Source organism: Haliotis rufescens, unplaced genomic scaffold (assembly GCF_023055435.1).
Source record: "Haliotis rufescens isolate VD_foot unplaced genomic scaffold, xgHalRufe1.0.p SCAF_9, whole genome shotgun sequence".
Classification (NCBI taxonomy): Eukaryota; Metazoa; Mollusca; class Gastropoda; order Lepetellida; family Haliotidae; genus Haliotis; species Haliotis rufescens.
The window spans coordinates 5,073,328-5,098,612 of NW_025964383.1; the positions used below are offsets into that span (position 1 = coordinate 5,073,328).

The following is a 25,285-nucleotide window of genomic DNA, read 5'->3' on the forward strand; positions in this document are numbered from 1 at the left end:
CTGCACCTCGGTTTTCCAAAACGGACCGACCCCTGTGTTTCTTTTCCATAGGAAATGGATTTTACCATGGGAGAGAAAGCACAACCCCGGTTTGACCAATCAGAGCCCTGCATAGTCCGAGCACGGTCTCTGATTGGTCGACAACCCAGGCTTCGGATTGGTCCGATTTCGATCCGGTTTTTATCAGGGTGTGCATTTCGATCCTGTTTTGTTTTTTTCTTCATCCTACAGACAACATAACACTACTATGAGTTCAACTTTTTTTAATCCCCCTGATCACATGAACCAACACCACAAAACAAAAGTCACAGGATGAGGGGGGACATCCCTGTGATTTTTGTGAACAAGAGGGGTGACCACGGGGGTGACCACGAGGGGTGACCACAAGGGTATGAACGTCTGTACACTTTGAAAAAAGAAACTTTGTCACTTGGGGTGAACAAGACACTCGACTCTTCGTTTCCGTGATTCTTAGGACACCAAACGTCGTTCACTTCTCCATAGGGACAAAACACACACAAGTATTCGCAGGGGACTTTGGCGTGCTTCAGATGTTCTTTCCAGGGTTGGTCTGTGGCTTCCAATTGGCGGAGTGCCACACCGCAGCAATAACAGATAACACGGTCACCTCGTCCTGGATAGAAATAGCCAGCCATGGCCATGTCATAAGGGGTCTGGGTAATCTGTTTAGGCCACGTTTGAAAAGACCTCAGACGTTCTTGAAATGAATCATAGTTGGGATGAGAAGGATGACACAAGGTGTAAGAAGGAAAAGGTCTCTCCAGAATGTCACTGAGTCGCCATGTGTGTCGTCCATCAAGAGTGTGTCGTCCATAAAGAGTGGACGTTTTCTCGCTTCTTGTTCTCCCGCCTTTTCAGACACCCACTCGGAATCGGTGACGACATCTGGGGAGGATGACATGGCATTCATAGAACGTCTTTGCTCCATGATGACTGTGACTTCACTGAAAGAAGGTCTGAGGGTTCGCCTGCTTTTATGAAACTCTCCACCCTACTCCCTTCAACGGAAGGTCATGACCTTAGCTTCCACCTCCTCCACCTCATCCACCTCATCACGTGACGTCATCCTGTGTTTGGGTTGACGGACACACGGCATGATCCATGACATGATACATGACATGACATGTCACACGGTGGGTGTGGTGATGCGTACTGGAATGACTGACACCAGGCAGCTGATCTTTCAAGCATGGCCTTTCTCTTTTATCTATTTTTATTTTAATTTTACACTTTTGTGTGCACTGACATGACAGACATACAGACAGACAGACAGACAACGTAGACGACATCTCAACTCAACCTCTACCCTCGGTTCGGCACTCTATTGGAGTTGAGATCAATCAAGACACAAAGAGTCAGTTCAATCAATCACTGTTTAATAATGAAAAAAACAATCACAACCAGATACAATGGAAATATGAAAAGACAATGGAGGAGGGAGTGCTTTGCATGTCCCTACAACAACAACAACAATAACGCGACAATGTTTTCCTCTTTCATCTTCAAGCTCTTCTATCTTCAATCCCATAAGATGTGGTCCTCCCTCAAACATGAGAGAGGTCCATCCGTTAAACAAGTACAGTCTATGGCCTCCCTGAAACAGACATGACACATCACTTGACTACGGTTGCAGCTTACGTGTTGTAAAGTTCTTCGAGTGAAGAGGAGGATCACCATAAGATGTGATCCTCAGATGTGATAGGCATGTCATCATACTTGTCATAGGTCAACATACAAGTACAGTCTATGAGCTCCAGACAACAGACATGACGCATCACTTGCCCGCTGTTGCAACTGATGTATCTTAACATGTTGTTGTGTCGGCAAACACGACATTCGCGTTGTAGGGGAGTGAGTTGAGCTTCTCCATAAGGATCCAGGTCAACGTTGTCATCATCATCATCATCATCATCATCGTCGCAAACCATGGGCATACCTGAGGAGTAGACATGAACATCTTCCGGTGATGCTTGTGACCAAGAAGCCTCAAGCAGGGGGAGCGTGTCCAGATCCATGGAAGGGAGAGTGACCAGCTTGAGCGCTTCATGATCATTACGGTCACCCGTCGCCATCGTCACAGGTGCATTCGGTGAATAGGTGGGCTCCCGAGGGGTTTGTTCCCACCACTGTTCTAGCACGGACTGGGCTGAACTGACATCAGGGGTCCTGTCAATCATAGGACAGAGTCAATTCATCATATGAATAGGTATAGTCATCATCAACATCAACATCATCATCATCAACATCAACATCACATCAAGAATGACTGAGACAAAGAAGAGCAGGGTACTTACAGCTGTTCTTGAGGAGGGATCTTCAGAGATAATTTCTTCCGTAATCGTCTTTTTGCAGGCGTTGCAGGTGTTGCAGGTTTCAAAAAGGATGTCCCCTTCGTTTCGATGTCTGTTGTCACTGCTGCTGTTGTTGCTGTTGCTGCTGTGGTGGTGGTGGTGGTGGTGGTGGTGACTGGCGCTGTGGTGGTGGTGGGTGTTGCTGCTGCTGTGGGGACAACAACTGCTGTGGGTTTGCTTGTCTTTTTCTTCTGGATCTTCTTTATCGTCTTCTTCGATGCTCCTTTCTGGGGTTCAGTCAGCTTCCTCATCTTTGAACGTATCTGTTCGCACATCATGTCGTCGCCCTTCGCACGTAACTTGGCGTACGCGTCGTCGGTCTTCATCTTTAAACACATCAAATCGTACACTTCACCCCACAGTTCAGCAGTCATGTCACCGCTCCCATCTCCACTGCTTCCTTGGCCACTCATGTCGCTTCGTGTCTTGTCATTCAACCGTTTCGACATGATGTTGTCCGGATGTTCTGTTCATTGTTGTTGTTTCTTTCCAAGTCTTCACGGATGTGTGTCAACACTTGATGGTACTCTCTCCAAACACGTGTTTCTTCCAGATAAAACGCCAACAACCAACACAACGTGAGGAACATCAATCAGAGGGGCGATGTTGTTGCTTGGTCCGTTCAGTGAAAAATGATGACGGGAGAGCGTCGGTCGTATTAAAAGCCACGGAGGTCCTGCTTTCTGATTGGCCCGTTCCGGTGTCTGGTCTGAGTCTCAAATTTTCCAAACTGGACCGACCTTTGTGTTTCTTTTCCATAGGGTAAGGCTTGTAACGTGAGAGAGAAAGCACAACCTCGGTTCGACCAATCAGAGCCCACCATGGCCCGAGCGCGGCCTCTGATTGGTCGACAACCCAGGCTACGGATTGGTCAGATTTTTTTCTGTAGGGGTCCATGTCGATTCAGTTTCGATCCGCTGTCATGAAATTTTTTTATAGAAAGTCGTCTCTGTACCCAAAGGGCGGCGCGTCTACAGGTAGCCCTGTGGTTTCGTCGTAGACGAGACATCGCTTGTCGTACACGGTACGATAGTCTTTTTCGGGTGGGTCAGGTCACAAGTGGGTTTTCGTGCCGAGGTCCTTTTCGAATGATCTGATGAGGGTAATCCAAACTGATTTTCCCCCCCTCTTTTCCAGGCCGTTGTCCCAGTATCAGTCCTTTCATGGTGTCAAAGTTGAGATGGTGTTGGTTTCGGTAATTCAAAGTGAACCCCCGCACTTTGCAGGTCGTGCGCGTTCCATCAGGTCTGGGGTTCATTAACTCATAGCCATAGTTTTTGGGGCCTCCTGACACAAACGTCTTGATGGTGTTTCCGTCCAGTTCATCTGTAAACTCACCCAACGAATGGCCCAGCTCTGGATTCGCGTCGTGGGGTCGATGAATGTAAATGATGCTGTCTGTGTCAAAGTACAAGACCCTGCGGTCCACCAGGGCAAGGGTCTCGTACAGCTTGAAACGTGCTTGGGCGGTGACCCAAGCAGCGATGGCGACATTGAAATGAGAATGAGGGGTTTGGAATTCTTTCTGCTGGGTATAGGTCACTTCCACCATGTGTTCGTTGACAACGGTCACATCCTCGATGGTATTGCGTTCATCCCTCCACAAGGCAAAGTACTGTACAGGATCGTTCATATAGACGTTCTGACTGTAGTCTACCCTTTGCCCAAACTTGCCCTAGAGGGAATTCAGTTGCATCTTGGCAATCGTGCGACGTCCTGGATTTTTTTCGATGCGGTCCTTGTCCAACCCAATACCTTCTTTGTCGTAGATCTCCTGGATGTAAGCGTCGTGATCCATACATCCTTCGGGGTATCCGCTGGCTTCGAGCTTCTCCTTGAAATGTCGTTCGATGTAAGTGTCAAAGAGTCCCACTTGCTGGGTGTCGGGATCATGCTGTGCAAAGGTGTCAAAATGCCAAACGTCGTAGATCTGAAGCACCTGGTAGTCATACTTCTTCACGGCTTCCTGGAGTTCTACGGTGGCGTACGTCCCCACCCATGACCTCTCTTCGTCCGTGTGCTCGCAGGGGAGTCTGACCGGGTATCGGCACACGAACGGCACGAAGGACAAAGCAGGAGGCAGTAGCGGATGGTAGAGTCGTTTCGTGGGTAGGACACGGCATTCGATCAGGCCTTTCAGTTCAAACAACGTGTCCACAGGGGGTTGATGGAGAAGGGTCGAGTGTCCCGTGGGAAACGCTCCGGTCTTACAAATGTATGGATAAAGGGAACAAACATCGATGTACTTGATGGTTTCACCTTCTTGGGCTTTGTAGCATAATCGCGTGGCATTGGTGCGTCCTCCATAGAAGGCGTCGCGAGGGTTGAGCGGCCCAGGGACGTGAATACAGTGGGGTCCCTGCAAGAAAGCACGCAGAGCGGAGTCCTCCCGTTGCATTTTCGTAAACTCGTGCTCCCACAGGGTGACGATCCGTTTCACCTCAGGGTGTTGACTCAAGTGACTCAAGCGGTAGTGGGTGTCCGTGTAACGGGCTCCCAACGACGTGCCCAGGACGGGATGTGGTTCTCCACGTTGGGTCTTGTGACAGGCCTGGCACCCATGCCAGAAACAGCCCAGGAATTCGTAGATGGTGCCTGTCGCTGGATCGTAGCCATCCACGCTGTACCGATGTTGGCCCTGTCCACACGTGAACTCTTTTTCACCTCCATTCCTGGCATGCTGGAGGTGCAGATGGGGGTCCGTTTCCATCAGATATTGGAGCCAGTGCATACAGGCCTGGGAATAGTTTCTCTTGGGTTGGTAGCCTTGAGGTGGAAGAATGGCGATGGTATTGGGTTTCAGGTCGTGTTTTCGGAAGGATTTCATGGTGAACACTGCAGCTGTTATCACTTCTACAAAGGGATCCATGCCAACCGAGTGGATGGCGTTCTATCGGAAGTCGGCGCATTCCCGTCTCAAAATGTCCACATCGCTCTGGCAGTAGGCTAAAAGTTCTCCTTGTAAGTCGAACAAGGTTCCTTCTTGCACTTTTTGGGTATGCCACTGGAGGAAGACTGTGCGTTCCGCGGGAGACATGCCATCGGGATCGTACATGACGGCTGGTGGATAGGGACCTCTGTAGGTCTGGTTGGCTTCGGTATTGAAAAAATGTGGAAAGTACCCTTTCTTCAGTTCTTTCAGCCCAAAGCTCTTGGGAAAGGCTTTCAGGGGGTAAGGGATAAAATTTAAGCTGTCTTCGAAACACAACCGTCCCAGGGTCATCTGCAAAATGCGTTGGCCATGTCGAATCTTGGTGGGGAGTGTCACCAGGAGGGGGGACAGACCCTTCAGGATTAATTGTAAATCATAGGATCTTGCATTATGGGCCATCACATAAATGCGATCCTCCTTCAGGACTGTATGGGTGGTGGTGTTCTTGTTCTTTGGCTTCTTTGTTTTCTCCACTTCCATGGCCTCTTCCCCCTTCACCAACGCTTCCACCTCCTCCGCCTCCTGCTGGGGTGATGCATGTCGTTGACGTTTGGAAGCGTACTTTCTTGAGGGGGTGCCATCCCGTTTTCTTTTTTTCCCCAGGTGGACTGTTGTCGCCTTGCGTGTGCTGCCCTCCTCGTCCTCCTGGTTGGGCTTCTTCTTGGGTATTTCAGCCAACGTGGTCAACCACACACACACACATCATGTCGCATGGTGGGGCCTCGAAACACGATCTCACGGCTGGGACCATACCCTTCTTCTCTCCATAGACAGTTTTCGCACAAGTCCTTGCTCACTTCACTGATGCACCGTCCACATCCTAGTTGCACCACTCACAAATTTGGAATGTGTTCCCCCGTGTCTTGCATGCATTCAAAATCGTAGAAGATGTATTGGACATTGTCTCGTAGATGATGTTGTTCCTCTTCCCCCTCCTTCTCCGCTTCCTCTCCCTCCCCCTCCTCCTCCTCCACGTTTTCTTCACGGAGAGGCGTCATGTAACAGCGATGGTCTGGGGTCATGGGTTCTCGGCACACCAAGCAGGGATGTTCTTCATCGAAGCACTCGTGGTGAACCATGGGGGTTTCCAAGACGCGGACCAGCTGAAAATAGGTCGGGCACCTGTGAATCGATTGACAGGCGCTCAGGTTTTCCCTCTGACGGTGACTGGAGATGTCGGGTGTAACACGGTTGATTGGGGAACCCACGTTGACATGTTAAGCAAGGGATCCCGTGCTCTTCCTGGGGTCCGCAATAGCTAGAGTGGAGGCAGCGGTGACAGCGGTATTCCTTGGTGCAGGGATTGTTTTCGGGATGATCGTAACGGTGGTCACAGCGTTCGTAGTAATGGTTAGAGCCATAAAAAGCGGATATGGAAGTGATGACATCATAGTGCTGATCATGATGGTATACATGCAGCACGGTGGCGTGGGGTGGAGCCTCATCACACTTGTACAACAGTCTCTGGTCCACCTCTTGACTGTAGACTTTCAGTTGATAATTCAGGTGGGCCAAGGCACGTCCCACGCGTGCGAGGTCGTCCAGGCCCTGACAGGGACCTTCAGGCAGGCCAAGGCGTCGAAACAAGTTCCGTGCCCGTATGCCTTGAACGTCGACCCGATCCGTTCTCGTCAGTCTCATTTGCTGGGCTTTCCATTCTGGGGTCAAAGGGTAGGGCTTCTGGGCATAATGCTGTGCCACCACCAGGGCCCGTGCCAAACAGGATTGATCTTCGTTCTTGATCCGTACAATGCACTTTTTGCGTGTTAAAAAAGCTTCGAGTCCAATCATGTTTTTCAGCCGGGGAGCACCACTGCCCGATCCCAGCCTGTCGGGATCTGCGACGTGTACTAAAGTCACAACCATGGTGGCATCGATGTTCAGGTCTTTGTTGGACTGTTGGACTTTTTCCACGGCATGCAAAATATTTAGCCCATGGAGATCTTCAAAACGACGAAAGGGAATCCGTATGGGGGTGTTCAAAGCGGGATGATCGATACCTAGACCAATACGATCTCCCTTCTGACCTGACATCTGTTCATAAAAGTCATCGATTACCCTGTCAAATAAAGCTGGCAGTTCCATGGGAACGCGTTCCGGTGGTACGGTGTCCAAGCAGTCTGGGTTGAAAGTCAAACGATAGGTATGATTAGCAGTTCTTAACCGTCTGGAGCGGGTGGTATCTTTCCTCTCCAAACGATAGGGCGTACTTTGGTTGCTCGTCATGATAGCGATGCGTGTCTGATGAACGTCTGTACTCTAAGAGGGACTGAACGTCTGATTGATGGACGAACTTTCCCCAAAACAGGATCGAAATCGGACCAATCCGAAGCCTGGGTTGTCGACCAATCAGAAGACAGCACCCGAACCGAGTTGTGCTTTCTCTCCCATGGTAAAATCCATTTCCTATGGAAAAGAAACACAAGGGTCGGGTCGCTTTAGAAAACCGAGGTGCAGACCAGGCACCGGAACGAACCAATCCGTGCGTTGCGTTTTGGACCAACCAGGAAGCAGCCATTTTCGATCCGGTTCTTCTCCTATAAAACAAGAGTGGATTCGAGTGGGTCAGTGTCACTTGTAAAATTGATGTGATAAAATCAAGAATGGCTGAAACAAAGAAGAGTGGTACGACGACGCGTGGCGAAGATGTGGTGATGGATAGTACAGATACTTGTGGATGTTGGAGTAAGAGTAATGCTGAGGATGCGGTGTCACTGCTCAGTCAAACGCCATCGCACTATTATCTACGCTTTGAAAGAAGGCTCGCTTCGTTTGAGGCGTGGCCAACGCAAATGTGTCAGACTGCTGAAGAGATTGCCCATGCGGGCTTTGTCTACACTCAGGGTGCCGATGGTGTGTGCTGTTTCCAATGTGGGGTGCGGCTGAGACAATGGGTACCCCACGACAATCCTTGGGCGGCACATCACAAGTGGTCCCCAGACTGCGATTACCTCAAGCTAACCTGTCTGGTGAAACACCAGAAGCAGTTACAACTACACTATCTCTGCGAAGAGAAACAGAGGTACACGAATGACGTAGCACAGCCGGCTGGCTAGGAGGACGTTTCCCGTGTCCTGGGTTCCTGTTCAAGTTCCCGTTCAAGTTCCCGTTCAAGTTCCTGTTAAAATTATTTTCTTTTCTTTGTTGGACCCATAAGTGGTGCCACGATGGCCACCCCGATGACATACCCAGATTGCTACAAGTACCGCTTCGACTATCCTTGTCTTGTCATTAAGCTTGGGCATGGTGATTCTTCTTGGACAGCAGCAGAAAAGTTTTTCTTCCCCAAAACGGCCCTTTTCAGGGCCACCCATCTCACCCAAAAGACAACTTTCATCCTTTGCTTTGCCAACCCCTACCCTCCAAAACAAAGAACCCACACCCTCCCCTAGACCTCTTGGAGGCACACGTCTAAAAATAAAATAAATAGATATAAATAGATATATATAAATAGATCAATAGAGACACGTAGTACACCACGTCAAACATCACGTGTGCATGAAAACACGTGTCACAGTACGCCTGTCGACCTACACGAGTGTCAACACCTCGGTATCCTTAAATAATAATAATAATAATAATTTGAAAACACACACACATGACACTACGTTTGCATGGCAACACACAAAGTACATGATGTTCACATCGCGACATGAAGTACATCACGTGTGCAAACGTCACGCAGGTGTATCGATCTTTCTCTATTCATATCAATACTACATCAATGGTTGTAGTCACACACACACACACACACACACACACACACACACACACACACACACACACACACACACACACACACACATGACATTCCGATTGGCATGGGGGGTGACACAACGTACATCACGTAGGCATTCCCACGTTCATGTCTACCTATGAAGGTCCACCTTCCTTTAGCATTCAGACGACCGTCTACCTAAAAAATAGCAAGGCTACCCAAGAAAAAAACCGGATCGAAATCGGACCAATCCGAAGCCTGGGTTGTCGACCAATCAGAGGCGCCGTTCGGGCCATGCTGGGCTCTGAATGGCCGAACCGGGGTTGTGCTTTCTCTCCCATGGTAAAATCCATTTCCTATGGAAAAGAAACACAGGGGTCGGTCCGTTTTGGAAAACCGAGGTGCTGACCAGGCAGCGGAATGAACCAATCGGTGCTGCTGCCTGGCGAACCAACCAGGAAGCAGGGTGGCAGTGCCTCTCCTATAAAACAAGAGTGGATTCGAGTGGATCAGTGTCACTTGTAAAATTGATTTAAAAGAAATTATCATCATCATCATCATCATCATCATGAGCAGCAGCACCAGCAACAACAACAGGTCTGAAAACTGGGATTTAGAAATCGCCACAGTGAAACAACCTTTGCCCCTGTGGAAAGAAACATCATCACCACCACCATGGTCTCCAGCATGGCAATGCGGCAGATGCCAAGGGGGCCTGCCTGTGTACGCCCTTGGTACAAGGGCACGGGATGACACTTTCGAATGTGTGTACTGCGGCACTGTGCTGAAGGACACCTACGTGCGTCGGTTAACGCACACCAGTAGGTGTCCTGTCAGACGCCAAATGAAAGTCCACCCGTGCCTTTGTACCGTTGCGTGCACCTGCATGTAAGCATCAAAAACGGCCCTTTTCAGGGCCACCCATCTCTCCCAAAGAACGCTTTCCTCCTTTGCTTTGACGACCCTCCCAGCCCCCAAACAAAGAACCCACCCCCGCCTCCTCCCTCCCTCCCTCCCTTCACCACCACCACCACCACCACGTCTATGTTTAGAACAACAACAGTAACAACAAAAGATTTTTGACGCGCTTCTTTCAATGTCGATCCTGTACACCTTTTACGTGCGCTTCTCCGGGTTTTCCCCTCCTCCCCGGAAACGGAGGCGACGCCATCTTGGAGGCGCGCGCCACCGGAACCGGCAGTGCCGCCATCTTGGATGCGCGCGCAAGTCCCATCATGCACTGCGCAGGACACGTGACCGGAAGTGACGCCACAGAGGTCACGTGATCCTCTCGACCAATCAGAAGCCAGGAGCGGTTCCAGAATCCTGAGCGGTTCCAGAATCCTGAGCGGTTCTACACTGATGCATACAACTACTGTGATGCGTTTGGGCGATCGGTTTAATTGTCATCTGCTTTTTCATTTTATCACCGCAATTTCATATTTCCGGACAGGGTAATGTTAAATTTTAGTAACTTTGACAAAAATTACCTAGATATTTAAATGACAACTTTTCATGTATGTTACTTTGGGTGATGTTGCTTTTGTTGAGTATATTATCGGTTAATCCTTTAATAGATTGGTTTTTTTTGCAACTCTACTGATAAGTCCTTTCTTGCTGCGCTGCCAGGTGCATATGACATAACATGTGCATTCTCCAAATCAGACTTGGATATATAACCCAATTGTTGATTAAATAATTAAATATACGTATTTTCTATATACCAAACAGCCCGTGAAGATCCGGGGTAGAATAGGTCTTCAGCAACCCATGCTTGCCGTAAAAGGTGACCATGCTTGTCATAAAAGGCGACTAACGGGATCGGGTGGTCAGGCTCGCTGACTTGGTTGATCCCAATTGCGTGGATCGATGCTCATGATATTAATCACTGGATTGTCTGGACCAGACTCGCCGTCATTTAGCTGGAATATTGCTGAGTGCGGCGTTAAACAACAAACAAACAAAAAATTTAGATTTTCTACCATCCGGTGGCACTGCTGAGGTGGATCCAATCCATATCCAGAAATGTTCGGAATGGTTCAATGTACAAGTGAGCCACGTTAGGTGATTTTAACCCTCGCGCACAATTTTGACAAAATCCTGCCTTAACCGCCCCACTAAGGTGAGCTACGGTAGAGATCGTCCTCACGAGAAGTTGTGGTACTGTATTCTAAAGGTCCTCCGTATTTACATATATATTTCATGAATCACTTCTTGGTTTGGAGAGTATTTGTATTTTTAACGGTCAGTCGGTTGCGAGGATAACTCCATGCATGGTTGTGGCAGACTTTCACTTATCGCTGTGAGGGGTTCCTGGGTTATAGCGAAAACGGCACCTCAGCAAAACATCACCGGGCGAAAACGGCACCGATTGGCGAAAACGGCACCTTGACTCAAGCGAAAACGGCTACTATTGCCTGGCGAAAACGGCACCTTATTTTGTTTTTTACCTTGGTCAAATAAGTGCTATTAAACTAATATGGTAACTTGCAAACAACAACAACAACATGCTGTGATAACTGTGAACATGTAAATAAACCATATATATTACTACAAAAATCGTTTTATCATTAATAAAAATAGAGGTGCCGTTTTCGCTCGACACATAGTAGCCGTTTTCGCCAGAGAAATCGGTGACGTTTTGCTGAGGTGCCGTTTTAGCTTGCACCCGCTGTGAGGAGCTTGGCCGCGCTAGTTGAGAGGTAAGCTGGTTCCCGGCTCCCTATGCGCGTCGTCAACTTGCGTATATTGTGATATTAGAGACGGGGCCCAGCTTAGTTGAGAGGTCCATGAACAGGTTACCAACGTCATACACAAGAATGGCGGACGTCACTTACAGGCATGCCGAAAAAGATGATTGCGATGAGATAATGCGTCTTATAAAGGTCCAACTCATTATCATTTGCTAAACTTCATATCAGTGCTTCTATTTATTTGCCATTTAAGAGACTCGTGCGCCTGTGTGATATCTCAGCCTGGTTCCCTGGAAAGGCTGCGCTTGCGCTGAGCTGACCAAGGCTGGCGACCTCCGATAGATAAACATGAGTGAATAAGAAGTAAATGTCTTCAGAATCTTGAATGAATCAAACTAGCATATCTGGTGAACAGGGTAGATACACACAGAAGCCTTCCATACAAAAAATATATGCGTAACTAGTATAACAAAGATGTAATCCATGTCAATTGGCGTTCAAGTCACAGGAACTCGATGATAGCCTGTACAGTATAGAAAAATATCACACCCCTCTATATACGCTAAACAAAGATCTGAGGACATCCCATTACGGGTCACGTCAGAACGACCTTTCGCGAATTTTGACCGACCAATGAAATGACCGACAAGAAATCAACATTAGCCAAACAGAAGGCAGCTTTTTCGAGCTTTACGACACTAGTTTCAAACTGGTGACTTCACTTCGAAACATATTTTGATGAATTCTCGATTAAAAAAAACCCAAAACTGATAAGAAGAATATTCTGGAATGGCTTATAGATGGCCTAGAATGTATGGATATAATCATAAAACCTGTAACTGTCTTTCGGAATACTCCGTGTTAAATATTTCGTGGTTGCATGATTAGAAAACACATTCCGACTGTCACTTTCATGATCTGGTAAGCAACGCTCTGATTGGTTGGATGAAAGGTCGTTCTGACGTGACCCTTAATGGGATGTCCTCATATCTTTGTTTAGCGACAGCGAGAACTAAGATCTGATTTGAATGAGATTGTTAAGGTTCAAGTAGAAAAGTTGTTTTTTTTGTGTCATGTATGCATGTATATCAAAACTTCTGACAGCTTTACTGAAAACTACCGTATTTGACGTAATAAGCGCCCAGGGCCCTCTCAAAATTAGAAATAGGGGGCTCTTATTATAATATATTTTTGGTGAAAAAAAAAAGTGTTGACAAGAAAGAGTGTAAATTTCGTGGTTTATGATGACAGCCTGAAATGATACAAAAGAAAAGTCTGTGCGACAGATATATTTTCCAGAATTTAATTGCCCATAAGTAAGGGTGCATATGACACACGAGTGAGTATTATACACGAAGAAATAAGTCTTGTGTACAATGATCAATCGGAAGGGGTGCTAATTGGGATTGTTCACTAGCCAATATATTAGCAAATATTGCGGTGAGCGCTTATTAGAGGGGGGCGCTTATTTTGTCGAATACGGTACATCCTTTTGTAACAACTGTCAACTGTGAAAAGATCTTATTCTGCATGACGGTCATTAGTGCCAGTGACTCCAAAAGAGATCCTTGGTCTTTTCAATATAAGATACAACAGCTTGTTATTATGTCCTGTACATGGAGTCCAATACATCCATGTGATGAATCATCATGACCGCAATAAGTCAGTTCCCCTCAACATCTGAAAATACATTAAAATTTGAAATTGTTAGCACCAGGACTAAGACGGTAAACTCATGTACTCGGGTCTGGATGGGTCCTGAGTACGACCTAGGTACCCACAGAACTACCCGGTCCAATGGTTATAGTCACCTGATATATTGTTTAATGACAAAAAATCATGTGAACAGTACAAGTAGGGCTGGGATGAGTCAAAGTTTACTACCCGGGTACCCGATGCCCTTATTACCCAGCTCTGCCAGGGTACCCACTATAGGTCTTAAGAGTTGGGTACAAAATGTCTGAATTGGAATTGTTTACCACATCCCTGGCAAAAACTATCTAGATACAAGTATAAAATAATCTGATCATGCATACATTGAAGATGATAGACGCTTCATCCTTACTCGAACATATACAAGTCGGAATGAATGCTTGCATAGTCAGAAAGAAATGCAATCATTAGCGACTTCTTGTGTAAACATGGAGTTTTATTGTTAATGTTATTAAACAGTATAATACGGGACTACTCTGGTAGTCGTGTACCTGGGCCCTACTCAGGACCTATCCCAAAAAGCAAAAACATGATGCAATACTGGCATTACATATTTTATTTTGTTTGGCAATGCAATGAATATCATTGATAAAAGATCATTCAAAGATATCATCACATTTGCAAACAATCACTATATCAATCCATTTTGCTTGATCTGAAAAACATGTGCAGACAGAATTACTCTCTGTCTTTGTTTTATATCAAGTTTAGGTGTAAAAGACTCAATAAACATAGAGCATCAAATTTACACTGGAAGTGTTAGAAAATGTAGAGGTATTCCATATAAAAAAGTCTTTTGACTCTGAAAACCTATGATCTGACCCCGTCCATTGTCATTCCAATCATGAAGAACAAGCAATCCTCATCTCTATATAAATTAATGAAGTTGATCCCATGGCAAATATGTCACATTTTTTAAAAATCTGTCCAGTTTGCCTTTGAAATTGATGGGTGTGTTGTGGACATGTAAATGTCCGAACTTTACATCAATAACATCGCTAGGTTCCTGCTACTGTGCATGTGCAGCTGCAGGAAACTTCTGTCTATAAATAGCCTGCATAGGGAATCTTCTTGATCGTGATTTGCTCTGCTCTACAGGGAAAATGGCTGTCTTGTTAAATGTTTCTTAATGGCAATTCATTTGGATATTCAATACATGGGCAAAAGGAGCAAAGAAAGTTGTTAGTACAGACCTTGAAAATCAGAGCCAGGGGTGGTTGGGGCTGGGGGTGTTCATGAGTGGAGCTCATCTTTAACATATAAGTACATTTCTTTAAAGGGAAGTGAAGTGAAATGGGGTTTAACGTCGCATCCAAGATTATTGCACTTATATTGCGACATGCATGCACATGTTTGTATGTGTGGCTGCTTGTATTAGTCTGGACTGATTTATAGAGACACCCAACTGAGATACCATGCTGCAGTTTAACATGAATACCGCACTCAGACACAGTATACTGACTCCAAGCCGACCAGTTCTTCTTTTGGCCCCTTAATGCTGAGCGCCAGACAGGGTAACAACAAGTACCATCTTTTAAAGTCTTTTTGTATGACCCGGCCAGGATCGAACCCCGGACCTTCCGCTCTCCGGGCGGATGCTCTACCACTAGACCACGGAGGCGGTTCTTTAAAGGTTATAGGTGATTAGGTATAGTAAGTGTAAACAAACATCAATAATGTAGCCTAACTAAATCATTTGGTGTTTTATTTACATAAAAGAAATAGAAAATATAAATATGAATGCAAATTTCTTGTTTTCATCTTTTGCAGATTACGTTATCTTGTCTGAAAATGCACCCCTCCTTTTCAAAAGGGATGTCCACACCATTGTTATTTGTTAACTTGAATTATATGGTGTTTATGAATCTAGCAGTTACTGATTATACTATTTACATACATACAAACAATGTCTCAGTTTTACAGCTGGTTACTATTAACACTGTCTTGACCTAAACTTGAAAAGGGTACAGAACTGTAAGCTTATGTGATGGGTGTTTATCCCATGTTTTTTTCCTAGTCCATCCGTTAGCGAGGAAACCTCTCGAAATCTGTTGATATTATTTTCACAAAGTAAACATTTAATTTGATGCAGGTAGACCTGTTATGTTGTTGTTATTATCAGTTGTGAAGGTAGTGCTGTCTGCATCTCTTCCGGGGACCATCTTGTATTTATCTACGGATGTTGTAGTGCTTGTATTTGGGCAATAAAGTGTTTGCCATCCCCTTGAAGACCTTGTCACTGGTTAGTGTCTCACCTTGGCGTGGTGGCAGCAATAATACCCACCTCTCCTTACGGACTATATCTGAGGCATGTGTTGACTTTATATATAGGTTTTATATGTGACTGGAGAGGCATTCAGATATTGGGTGAATTTGACAAGTGGCTCGAACACATCATGCCCCTAAGCAATGGTGTTTATAAAAATCAGAAACTGTGAACATGTTCAATAATTGGAGATAGAACTAGATATAGACTCTCTCGTTGGACCCAAACTTTGCACTATACTTGTCGACTGCGTCAAATGGTTGAAATGTTCTGGAAACAAACCTTTTTGTGGGGAATGTTTTGATGGGGAGAACATTCCTTGGGAACAGCAGCGCTCTGCCAAGCAGAAAGTGAACATGCTTGTAATTCATTGGGTCAAATCACAAATTATTGCACTATAATTTCAAGAAACACCATGGTTGAAAACAGCACTTCCATTGTTAAAATTTGGCAGATAGTCCGACTTCTTTTTGGATTTCAATCCACAGGGGTCATTTTCTTGACTTGTGTGACATTCACCTCCAGCCTAATGAGCGTCCAGAAGATCTATATCAGCAAATATCGGCAGTCATAGATGAAAAACTGCCCTGTCAAAATGGGGGGATATCTCATCATGGAGTAGAAATTGGAGAGGACGAGGATCTCACCCAAGGAAAACCTTGTCCTGTTGTGGTTGCAACACATTCACAAAGACGTTTCAAAACTTGTTAAACAGAGGTATGGCCTTGAATTTCAAAGACCCAATATTTCTCAAGCCCTGTCATTGCTTCGAGATGAAATTCATGCCTCAGAGGAAGTACATGTCCTGCGCACAACAACAGCAAGATTTGATCGACCTCAGAGTCAAGTTCCCAGGCAACCTGGTGCAAAGCAGCAGGTTGCAATCACTCTCATTTCCTGAACGTTTGCACCTTTTTACCGTTGTCGGATCGTAAATATATGGCTAAAGCATGGCAAATTGCTGCCATATTAAATGAAAACGATGATCAACATCCAGATGATGCAGAAGCTGAAATTGACTATATGGTCAATCCCGTTATCCCAGATGAGGATCCACAGTGTACTTTGACTCTCCGTGTCCAGGTCAGACAATCTCCACACATGTCCGTGTATAGGTCAGACAATCTCCATACATGTCCGTGTCCAGGTCAGACAATCTCCACACATGTCCGTGTATAGGTCAGACAATCTCCACACATGTCCGTGTATAGGTCAGACAATCTCCACACATGTCCGTGTATAGGTCAGACAATCTTCACACATGTCCGTGTTCCATGATCATAATGTAGTCATTATGTTACATCATTCCATTGCTGAAGCCATAGGATTAAAAACAGCCAAAAGTAACCAATCCTCATGCCAAGCAGACTGTTGATCACTGTTGACAGTCGCTAGCGAAACTTGCTTTTACCTGACTAGATAAAATTGCAAGTTTCGTTTTAAAGATCTGGTGGTCAAAACCTGGATGTAGACATATAAGCAAGAATTCCATTTATGGAGACAAATGACTGACTGCCCAATACGGCCAGGCAAGCAGGCTATCATACTGAGTGATCCTACAATCTACTCATACGCAGCAACCCCTCTACAGACCTCACAACACACGGTACACTCATGTGTTATGGACCCCCAAAGCTCCCTCCACTGTATTGCCTGGTGAATTTATATTATAAGGGAGGTCTCGATCCTTCCAGAACATTTGCTAAAAGAAGAAGGTCAAGAATACACTCTTGAACCCCACAGAGACAACATACCTCACACAAGTGATCTGTGGCCTATTCCTACAATCATTCAGAGTGTTGCAGGAAAAGTATGAATACCAAACCTCACAAATCAACCACAATACCTGAAAAGCCAGGAGCATTTTTGCCAAATCCTTGAGGTTGCTGTTGTGCGTGATCCACTATCAGACTCCAGCACTCACCACATTGTCCACAAAATTGTATCTAGTCTCCCATTTCCCACTCTTTCAGTATGAGTATGATAAAGTCTTTGGTCCACAAGTTGATGGTTACAATGGTGCATCTGGTCCATTCAAAGCTGCCGTGAATATGGGCCTAGTTCAACCGCCTCACAGAAAAGGTAGAATTCCACAGAATTCCAAAACTAAGTTTGTTCAACTGCAACAACAGGTTGATGAACTGGAGCAGAATGGAGTATTTGATCGTCAAGAGAATGCTGGTATCACAATAGAATATCTCAATCCTTCGTTCCTTGTGAAGAAAAACAGTGAGGGTTTCTAATTCGTTTCATGCCTCATGTTGACTTCACTTTATGACAAATTGCCTCATCATTATCACAGACCTAACAAAGGTCTATTACCAGATCCCTCTTGAAGTGAAGTCTATGAAGCACTGCAGAGGTTTTGGCAGGTTTCTTCAGTGCCAAAAGAAGACAATTGCCATGGATTCTGTGTGAAATAGAAGCCTTATCTATTGCTGTGGCAACCAGGCACTTCAGTCCTTACATTACTCAGTCACAAAACAAGATGTTTATTTTGACTGGCAGCAAGCCATGTGTTGAGGCTTACTATAAGCTGTGTCAAGGAGAATTCTCAAACACCCCAAGGGTATACACATACCTGTCCACCGTATCAAGCTTCAGTGCATCATGTTAAGGGCTCAGTCAATATTCCATTGGACTTTGCAAGTGGAAATGCTATAGCATGCAATGAACCATCTTGCCAGGTTTGTTCATTTGTAAATCAGTTGAAAGAGGGGAAGAGGCCAGATTTCTCAACATCAATATTTAGGAGGTAATTCAGGGCTCTGTGAAGTTATGATACACAAACCGCAATACTTGGCGTAATGCTACAGTCGGAGTGTTCAGACTAAAGACGCACTCATGCTCACCTTTCACAAGGCATAAAACCTTCAAAGAAGCACACAGATATCAAAGATATTAAAGATATCTTAACATTGCTAATATCTCAAGTGATGGCTTGTTAGTTGTTTCTGGGTGTGATCCATTATCACTGTCTAGAGAATGTATCATTGTTCCAAGAAACTTTCTAGACTTTTTGCATACAGCACAACACATACAACTGGATCATCCCTCACGGAATCAACTCAAGCTTGTTGCCAAACGACATTTCTATGTCCTGGATATGGACAAGGCTTTAGATCGTGTCACAAACACGTGCCAACATTGTGCAGCAATCTCCAAAATTCCAAAGGTTGTCATCCCTCAGTCCACTAATAGTCAACTCAGCTCAGTTGGGTGGTCTCTGGCAGCAGACGTCATGAGGCGAGAGAGACAGTTTATCCTTCGTTGTAAGGGAGATGGTAACATCTTTTGGTAAGTACTTGTTTCGTCGAGAATGAAAGACATGAAACATGTATTGGTTGAACTCAGTCTTCACTTGATTCCCCTGGATGGATCAAGGACTGTCGTACTTGTTGACCTAACTCCTGGATTCCAGTCTTTGGCCAATGATGCACTGTTGGCTAAATGTAACGTTGCATTGGAACTGGGAAGAAGTAAAAATGTTTATAAAAATCTGGTAGCGAAAAAAAGCTATTAAAAAACTTGAGGTTGAAATACTTCACCAGGATCCTTTAGGGCGTGCAGTGTCTTCACTTTTCCTCATGTGCTGTCTTCTGACTCAACTCACAAATTCGATTATGTGGTCTATCGGCTTGAGAAATATGGACTCAACGTGATCAGTTCTCCAACTCACAAATTCCACTATCAAACACCCAACTTTTTGAGCATCAACATGCCTGATGTTGTGCAAACAATCCCTATAGTGAACGCTGTAAATGTCCAAGTGGGCGTGTTCTTCCATATATATCATTCTCTGTTGGGAATATTAATAATAATAATAATTGATTTGTAAAGCGCCTAATATCCATCGACAGTTGCCCACTGGCGCTGTGACAAAGTTAAAAAGTAATGTCTATGTACATATGCCAACAATCAGGAGATCTATTGAAAAGCTGAGGTGAAGAAGTGGGTTTTGAGGAGAGACTTAAACGTTTCCTTAGAAGCAGAGTTTCTCAGTTTTAAAGGCAAAGAGTTCCATAACTGTGGACTGCAAAAAGGAGAAGGCACGGTCAGACATAGCAGAAGTAGACAGAGGCTGATACAGTAGAGTTCCACCAGAGGATCGGAGAGCACACTCTGGAGAGTACAGGGATATAAGATCCTCTGAGATAGTCTGGATAGTCGCTATTGTTGAGGCAGTCGTGAGTGATGATACATATCTTATAGTTTATACGAAAGGAGACTGGAAGCCAATGTAGTGCTTTGAGGACAGGACTGATGTGATTGGATCTTGGAACTTTAGAGATGCATCTAGCTGCAGAGTTCTGAATGCGTTGTAGCTTTGATATGGCTTTCATGGCATACAATGCATTGCAGTAATCTAGTTTGGAGGTCACAAGACATTGCATCAACAATTTAACTGTTGGAGTATCAAGTAGATAGTGGACTTTATTGTGTATCTCTATTATGATTGGTTCAAATCTTGTGTTGATACTTGGTTGTATCGATTGATCGCCCATGGGGTCATTTTCACAAGTTTGTTGGCACCCAGTTACACAGGACTTCCTATCGAGTGAGTCTTGCTGAATGCTACAAAGTACCAGACCAAGTTGCAGTCCCATGCACCTTTTAGGGCTGTAATGATTCAGGAAGGTCACAATACGATACATATCTAGATGTTCTGGTCACGATAGAATATTTATCTCGACACACAACGAATAAAAAAACCAGAAACAGATAACAGTTCCCCAGCTTTTATTAAGTTTCAAGGCTTGAAGCATGTCAAGATTGGACCTTTCATGATTTTGGAACAGTCAAAATTCTTTTATTATAACAAGACTACTGAAGACTACAGCAGAAAATAATCTATGTACTTCACAGTCTAAATAGTACAACTTCTGGATCTTTTTCAGAAAAATTAAAATGTCAACATTGTCAGGGGACAGTGATGCCCCCCAGGCACTGACAATGTCTCCTGCTGTTGTGTCTCAACTGAGGTGGAGTCTTAGAGGCTAGATGATCAACACAACAGTACATGCTCTGCCTACCTAACACGATCTACGATGTACGTTTCAGAGTTTGAAAAAAGATTAGAATATGAATTGTTTATGATTCAAAGTGTAAACAAGATTTTATCAAGTGTTGTGCGCTTTAATAAAAAAACCACATTGTATCCCTTCAGTGAATTCATGTCAACGAACAGGTATAACAAACTTGGTCAATAAAAATATTAAATTTGATATAAAACATCACTAGACATGATGATTTACCATTTAAATTGTATTTCCTTCTCTCCAAGGCATTGTTTTATATGCAGATATTAAGATTACAGTGTGTATTTTCTCGTAAACTAAGCTGGAAATAGCAATCAGCTGTACACACGTTTTCTCCCACCCTACTGGTGATTCAGTTAAAAAGTACCCAGTGATGCAACTTCAAATAATTTTGAAATGGTGGGAAGAAATTGTATCTGAAATTATTGTTTTATCAGGAATAATATATTCCAATATCATGTTATTTTAGTTGCAGCTTTAACTATATATATATTAAAGATTATAAAAACCATAAGCCTATCACTTTGGTACAGCTGATTTCTATTGTAGGATACTTTTACGTATGGAACAGTTTGACCAGTCACCATAGGAACATGTATTTCGATTGCCAAAATTTAATGTTGACATATGATAGTCAAATTGCTACAAATATGACTTTTAATGAGTCAGAGTACGGCATTTATGATGTATGTATCCATTCTCTGGCAACTAAAGTTTGTTTCAAGGCGTCAACAGCGGTAATCTGACTGTGGCTGCTGTAGATAACAGTGAGTTGTGCAATCTACCGATCACTTCACACACGATTTCGCCAAAGTTAATGTTAACAAATTTTGAATAAAATTAATAAAATACATAAAATACATGACAAACATAAGTCCAGAAATAGAATGATTATGTTTTAATAACCAGATAGTATATTAAATTGCGTACTTCAGTTTGGATTTGTTGACTGGTATTTGTGGTGTTACGTGATCAGCTGATAATCTATTTTTGAGATGGGGGAAAAACTTTGTGTTAGAGTAAAACTTTAGCTTATTAAAAATGTAAGTAAATTTTGGGAGGCATGCGTTACCGTGCACTATAATCGAGTTAGACCTATATTAAAGGACTCAATAGCGAGTGAATACTGTACTTAAGATTTGAGTTCCATATCGTGTCATATCGATAAATAGGTCCACATGTATCATGTATCATATTGTGGGTCAAGTCGTGCATGTATCATGATATAACATTTATACTAAGTTTTCCTATAATAATTAGATCAACATCAAGTGCTTTTATGAGTTATCATGGTGTAATATTTATACATCATTTCATATAATTATTGTTTAGCAAGTAATACTTATCATCAGGTAAAATGCATATATAAAATATCAGTAGTTTCAGTTATAGCTTTTTAGATATAACATTTATACTAAGTTTTCCTATGATAATTAGATCCACATCAAGTGCTTTTATGAGTTATCATGGTGTAATATTTATACATCATTTCATATAATTATTGTTTAGCAAGTAATACTTATCATCAGGTAAAATGCATATATAAAATATCAGTAGTTTCAGTTATAGCTTTTTAGATAGATGCTAGCCTAAGGTAACGGGAGCGCATCTCCTAGACATACTATTCAATAAGACAAGAGTTATGTCTACATAGTTTAATAGATTTGAAGCTTTTAGATAAATGCTAGCCTACGGTATCAATGTTAGGCAGAAGGGGTTTGACACTCATACCAAGCAGATCTCTCTCCCACAGCCCAGAGGGTTGTACCGACTCTTGCACCCTCAGCTATATTTTTTAAGATATTGTTAATTGTTCATTGTTAATTGTTCTTGTAAATAAAATTGTAATTAGTCTCCTGTAACTTCGGCTCTTTGCTGACTAATTCCCCCAAGAAACCAGCACGCCATTTGGAAGGTTTTGTTCAACCGAACAGAACCTTAATAATTCCATAATAGATGCATCGTTTCACCTACCCTGATGAACCTTATGATCGGACTTAGGACCATCAGATAACTTCAAATCCAGACCCATTAGGTGAATCTGAGCCACCAACCATTACACAGGCGCTCTCACAAGCAGCACTTCACACTGATTCAGTTGATTCTGCAATCAACACTTGTCAGCAGAAGGGGCTTCAGGAAGTATGATCAACCAAACAGGGACCATCTGTCTATGCACCACCACAGTCATGGTGTTCATCTGAACAGTCGTTACATCCTAGAGGGTCACCAATTCCCTCATTGCCTTGCCACTCAACTCGCCAGCCACAAAGCAAATTGAGAGACTATTATCTTGACTATTAATTCATATGACCTTAAGTGTAGTTTGTGTTTCTGGTTACAATTTCACTTATTCCAGGTAATAACTGGAGTTATTACATTTTTAAACTTATCCTATCTCACTCTATGCATTCTTCATTCTTCTTTCGATCCCTTGTGTCGAAATGTCCTTGATCAAAGTTTCCAGCTTGTGAGCTTCTTTTGCCCAGTTATCCATGCATCACCATGATGACCACCCCAGTATCTAGGTCATGCACCCAGACCTCATGCAGCACATTATGCTCGATCTGGTCCACTGACTGCCTCATCATTCTCTTTCTTTTCGCCTCCCTGTGGAGACATACTTCTTTTTAGAGAATATTCAGACAGGCCTTTTTTTTCTCAAAATTTGTTGGAACTTATTGCATATAAATATGCATGAGGACCAAGCCAAACGTCCGGCCTGCATGAAGTGCCGCCACATATTTTCGCCGGTGGATCCTCATAAATTATGCTGCGATTGTCGTGGTGTCTGTCAACCAGGTTTGCAGTGTTTGGAATGCTCTCACTTGTCACAAAAGGCATTTTCAAACTAAGAAAATGCCAGAAGAGAATTATTGATAGCCGATCTTGGATACTGAACATGGACACTCTGCGTCCAAGAAACCTAAACGTGCGACCAAGACTAGCAGTCATCCAACTGTTAAATCTGTGGTAAAGAAACCACCATCAGACAGGGTCACTTCCCTGTCAGTGGAAGAGCATCTTCCTGAGGCAAGAGAGTTAACTGACTTTAAAAGTCCAGTTTCCACCCTTGCCGAACTAGGCTGGAATTTCTTTGCTCGACCATAGCGCCACCAGTGGTTATTACGAGTTATGTCCCTTCTTAGTCTCTCCTATGGACCAATCAGATTCCACCTCTCGTATGACTTGCATTTGTTTAAAACAAATTGACGGCGCCCAGTCAAGACGATCTGATCGATAACCAAGATCTATATTGTGATACAATGGGTCTTACATCGAGAAGTGCATCATATCACGTGAGCACCTTGATTAAAAACATGAAAAGATTGGGAAAATATCTGTTGACAACGAGTTGGTGGTGCACATGCTTTGCAAATCCTGCAATCGACTGAAATCTGCATGACAGTTTACGAACTGGATTTCAATTTCATTGTGAGATTTTGATTGGACTATGCATAGACTTGTTAGTCCAGCCAAAATGTGACTCCATAATACCAGCCTAGTTCGGCAAGGGTGGAAACTGGACTTTTATAGTCAGTTAACTCTCTTGCTTTGGGAAGATAGTGGAAGAGATACTGTTTCCAACAGTTTTTTGCACGACAAAGTTCCTGCTAGTTCTCACAGTCTAACAGCAATGCACCAACTGCAATGAACTCCCAGTCAACAAATACGTCAGTCAAACGTGTGGTGCTGGCAGAAGATTTTGACCAGTCTACCGACTTCTGTTTACATCTCAGACCTGATTTACAGGAAGTCATGTATCGACTTCAGAGATTACAGCGTGACCAGTCGATCCTACATTGACCAGCCATACCTCTACTCTGATCGATCAAGCCATTCCAGAATTATCTACTGCAATTACTATCGATTCTAGCAGAAACCAGGCATCGACATCGCCTACTGGACAGAGAAAGAATAGAGCAGGGTCTCGACCCAAGGACATTCGTCGAGATAAGGGTCAACATTCTACAGAGAAGTCGACATTGAACCACCATTGACCTACCAAGGGTAGACATTCGGTGGCTAGACATTCAGAATCACCTTCGAAGGGTTGCCATCTACTAGACATATTAAAGAGTACTTAGAGGTAATTATATGGCAATTTTCATTTTATTCTCCATATAAACCCAAGACCACCATATCAACCCAAGGATTTACAATCGGTATTGGGGTCAAGGGTTGATATTAAGTATGATATGAAAACTGCCATAAAATGAGTGTGTTATTCCAGTCATTGTTACTTTGAGAACACCCTCAAGATAGCAAAGATCAAAACTCTTTCAAGGTAATTCTTTGGGAATAATATTCTCTAAACCATAACTTTTTTTGTAGAGATTCAGGTACAGAAATGGATTGAGTGGTCAGACTGTATTACTTGACTGATTCCCTGAAGACATGGAGTCTTACTCATACTTTGAATTACTAGTTTGCCTGGTCCAGACTTAATTATTTATTTATATATGATATAGACAGAATATTCCAGACTTTAAACAGTTTTTTAAATTACTCAAACACTCAAATGATAACAGAAAAGGTTTCATTTGATGGT

The 25,285-nt window shown here is 43.7% G+C and overlaps 4 protein-coding genes across 5 annotated transcripts in view; 2 read left to right on the plus strand and 2 right to left on the minus strand.

The window, feature by feature from the left end:
- Positions 1-1,396: 1,396 nt before the first annotated feature.
- LOC124151444 (integumentary mucin C.1-like) lies at positions 1,397-2,823 on the minus strand. 2 transcript variants are annotated; one of them, XM_046523911.2, is made up of 3 exons: positions 2,316-2,823; positions 1,958-2,187; positions 1,397-1,615 (listed from the first exon to the last, which is right to left on the minus strand). In XM_046523911.2, the coding sequence occupies exons 1-3, from the start codon at positions 2,819-2,821 to the stop codon at positions 1,605-1,607; spliced, it is 747 nt and encodes a 248-aa protein (XP_046379867.1). In that variant the 5' UTR covers positions 2,822-2,823; the 3' UTR covers positions 1,397-1,604. The 2 variants fall into 2 exon arrangements, with proteins under 2 accessions (XP_046379867.1, XP_046379866.1); XM_046523910.2 differs by having other exon boundaries at positions 1,397-2,187.
- A 1,224-nt stretch (positions 2,824-4,047) lies between these two features.
- LOC125377476 lies at positions 4,048-5,241 on the minus strand. Its single transcript, XM_048391055.1, has one exon. The coding sequence runs from the start codon at positions 5,239-5,241 to the stop codon at positions 4,048-4,050; it is 1,194 nt and encodes a 397-aa protein (XP_048247012.1).
- Positions 5,242-7,907: 2,666 nt separating this feature from the next.
- LOC124151438 (baculoviral IAP repeat-containing protein 5.1-A-like) lies at positions 7,908-8,360 on the plus strand. The gene has a single exon (XM_046523905.1). It carries the CDS (start codon positions 7,908-7,910, stop codon positions 8,358-8,360), a length of 453 nt encoding a protein of 150 aa, XP_046379861.1.
- A 3,370-nt stretch (positions 8,361-11,730) lies between these two features.
- LOC124151455 (thialysine N-epsilon-acetyltransferase-like) overlaps positions 11,731-25,285 on the plus strand; it is a 142,802-nt gene continuing 129,247 nt past the window's right edge. Inside the window, exon 1 of the mRNA XM_046523936.2 lies at positions 11,731-11,907. Within this exon, the coding sequence (XP_046379892.1) occupies positions 11,812-11,907 (96 nt within the window). The 5' untranslated portion in view covers positions 11,731-11,811. The remainder of the gene's footprint in view (positions 11,908-25,285) is intronic.

Excerpts from the sequence above, each read along its gene's own strand:
- LOC124151444 (XM_046523910.2), bottom strand. The coding sequence starts at position 2,821 with ATGTCGAAACGGTTGAATGACAAGACACGAAGCGACATGAGTGGCCAA. Across the intron at positions 2,188-2,315 it reads ATCCCTCCTCAAGAACAGCT|GACCCCTGATGTCAGTTCAG; the intron begins GTAAGTACCCTG and ends TATGATTGACAG.
- LOC125377476 (XM_048391055.1), bottom strand. The coding sequence starts at position 5,241 with ATGGATCCCTTTGTAGAAGTGATAACAGCTGCAGTGTTCACCATGAAA.
- LOC124151438 (XM_046523905.1), top strand. The coding sequence starts at position 7,908 with ATGGCTGAAACAAAGAAGAGTGGTACGACGACGCGTGGCGAAGATGTG.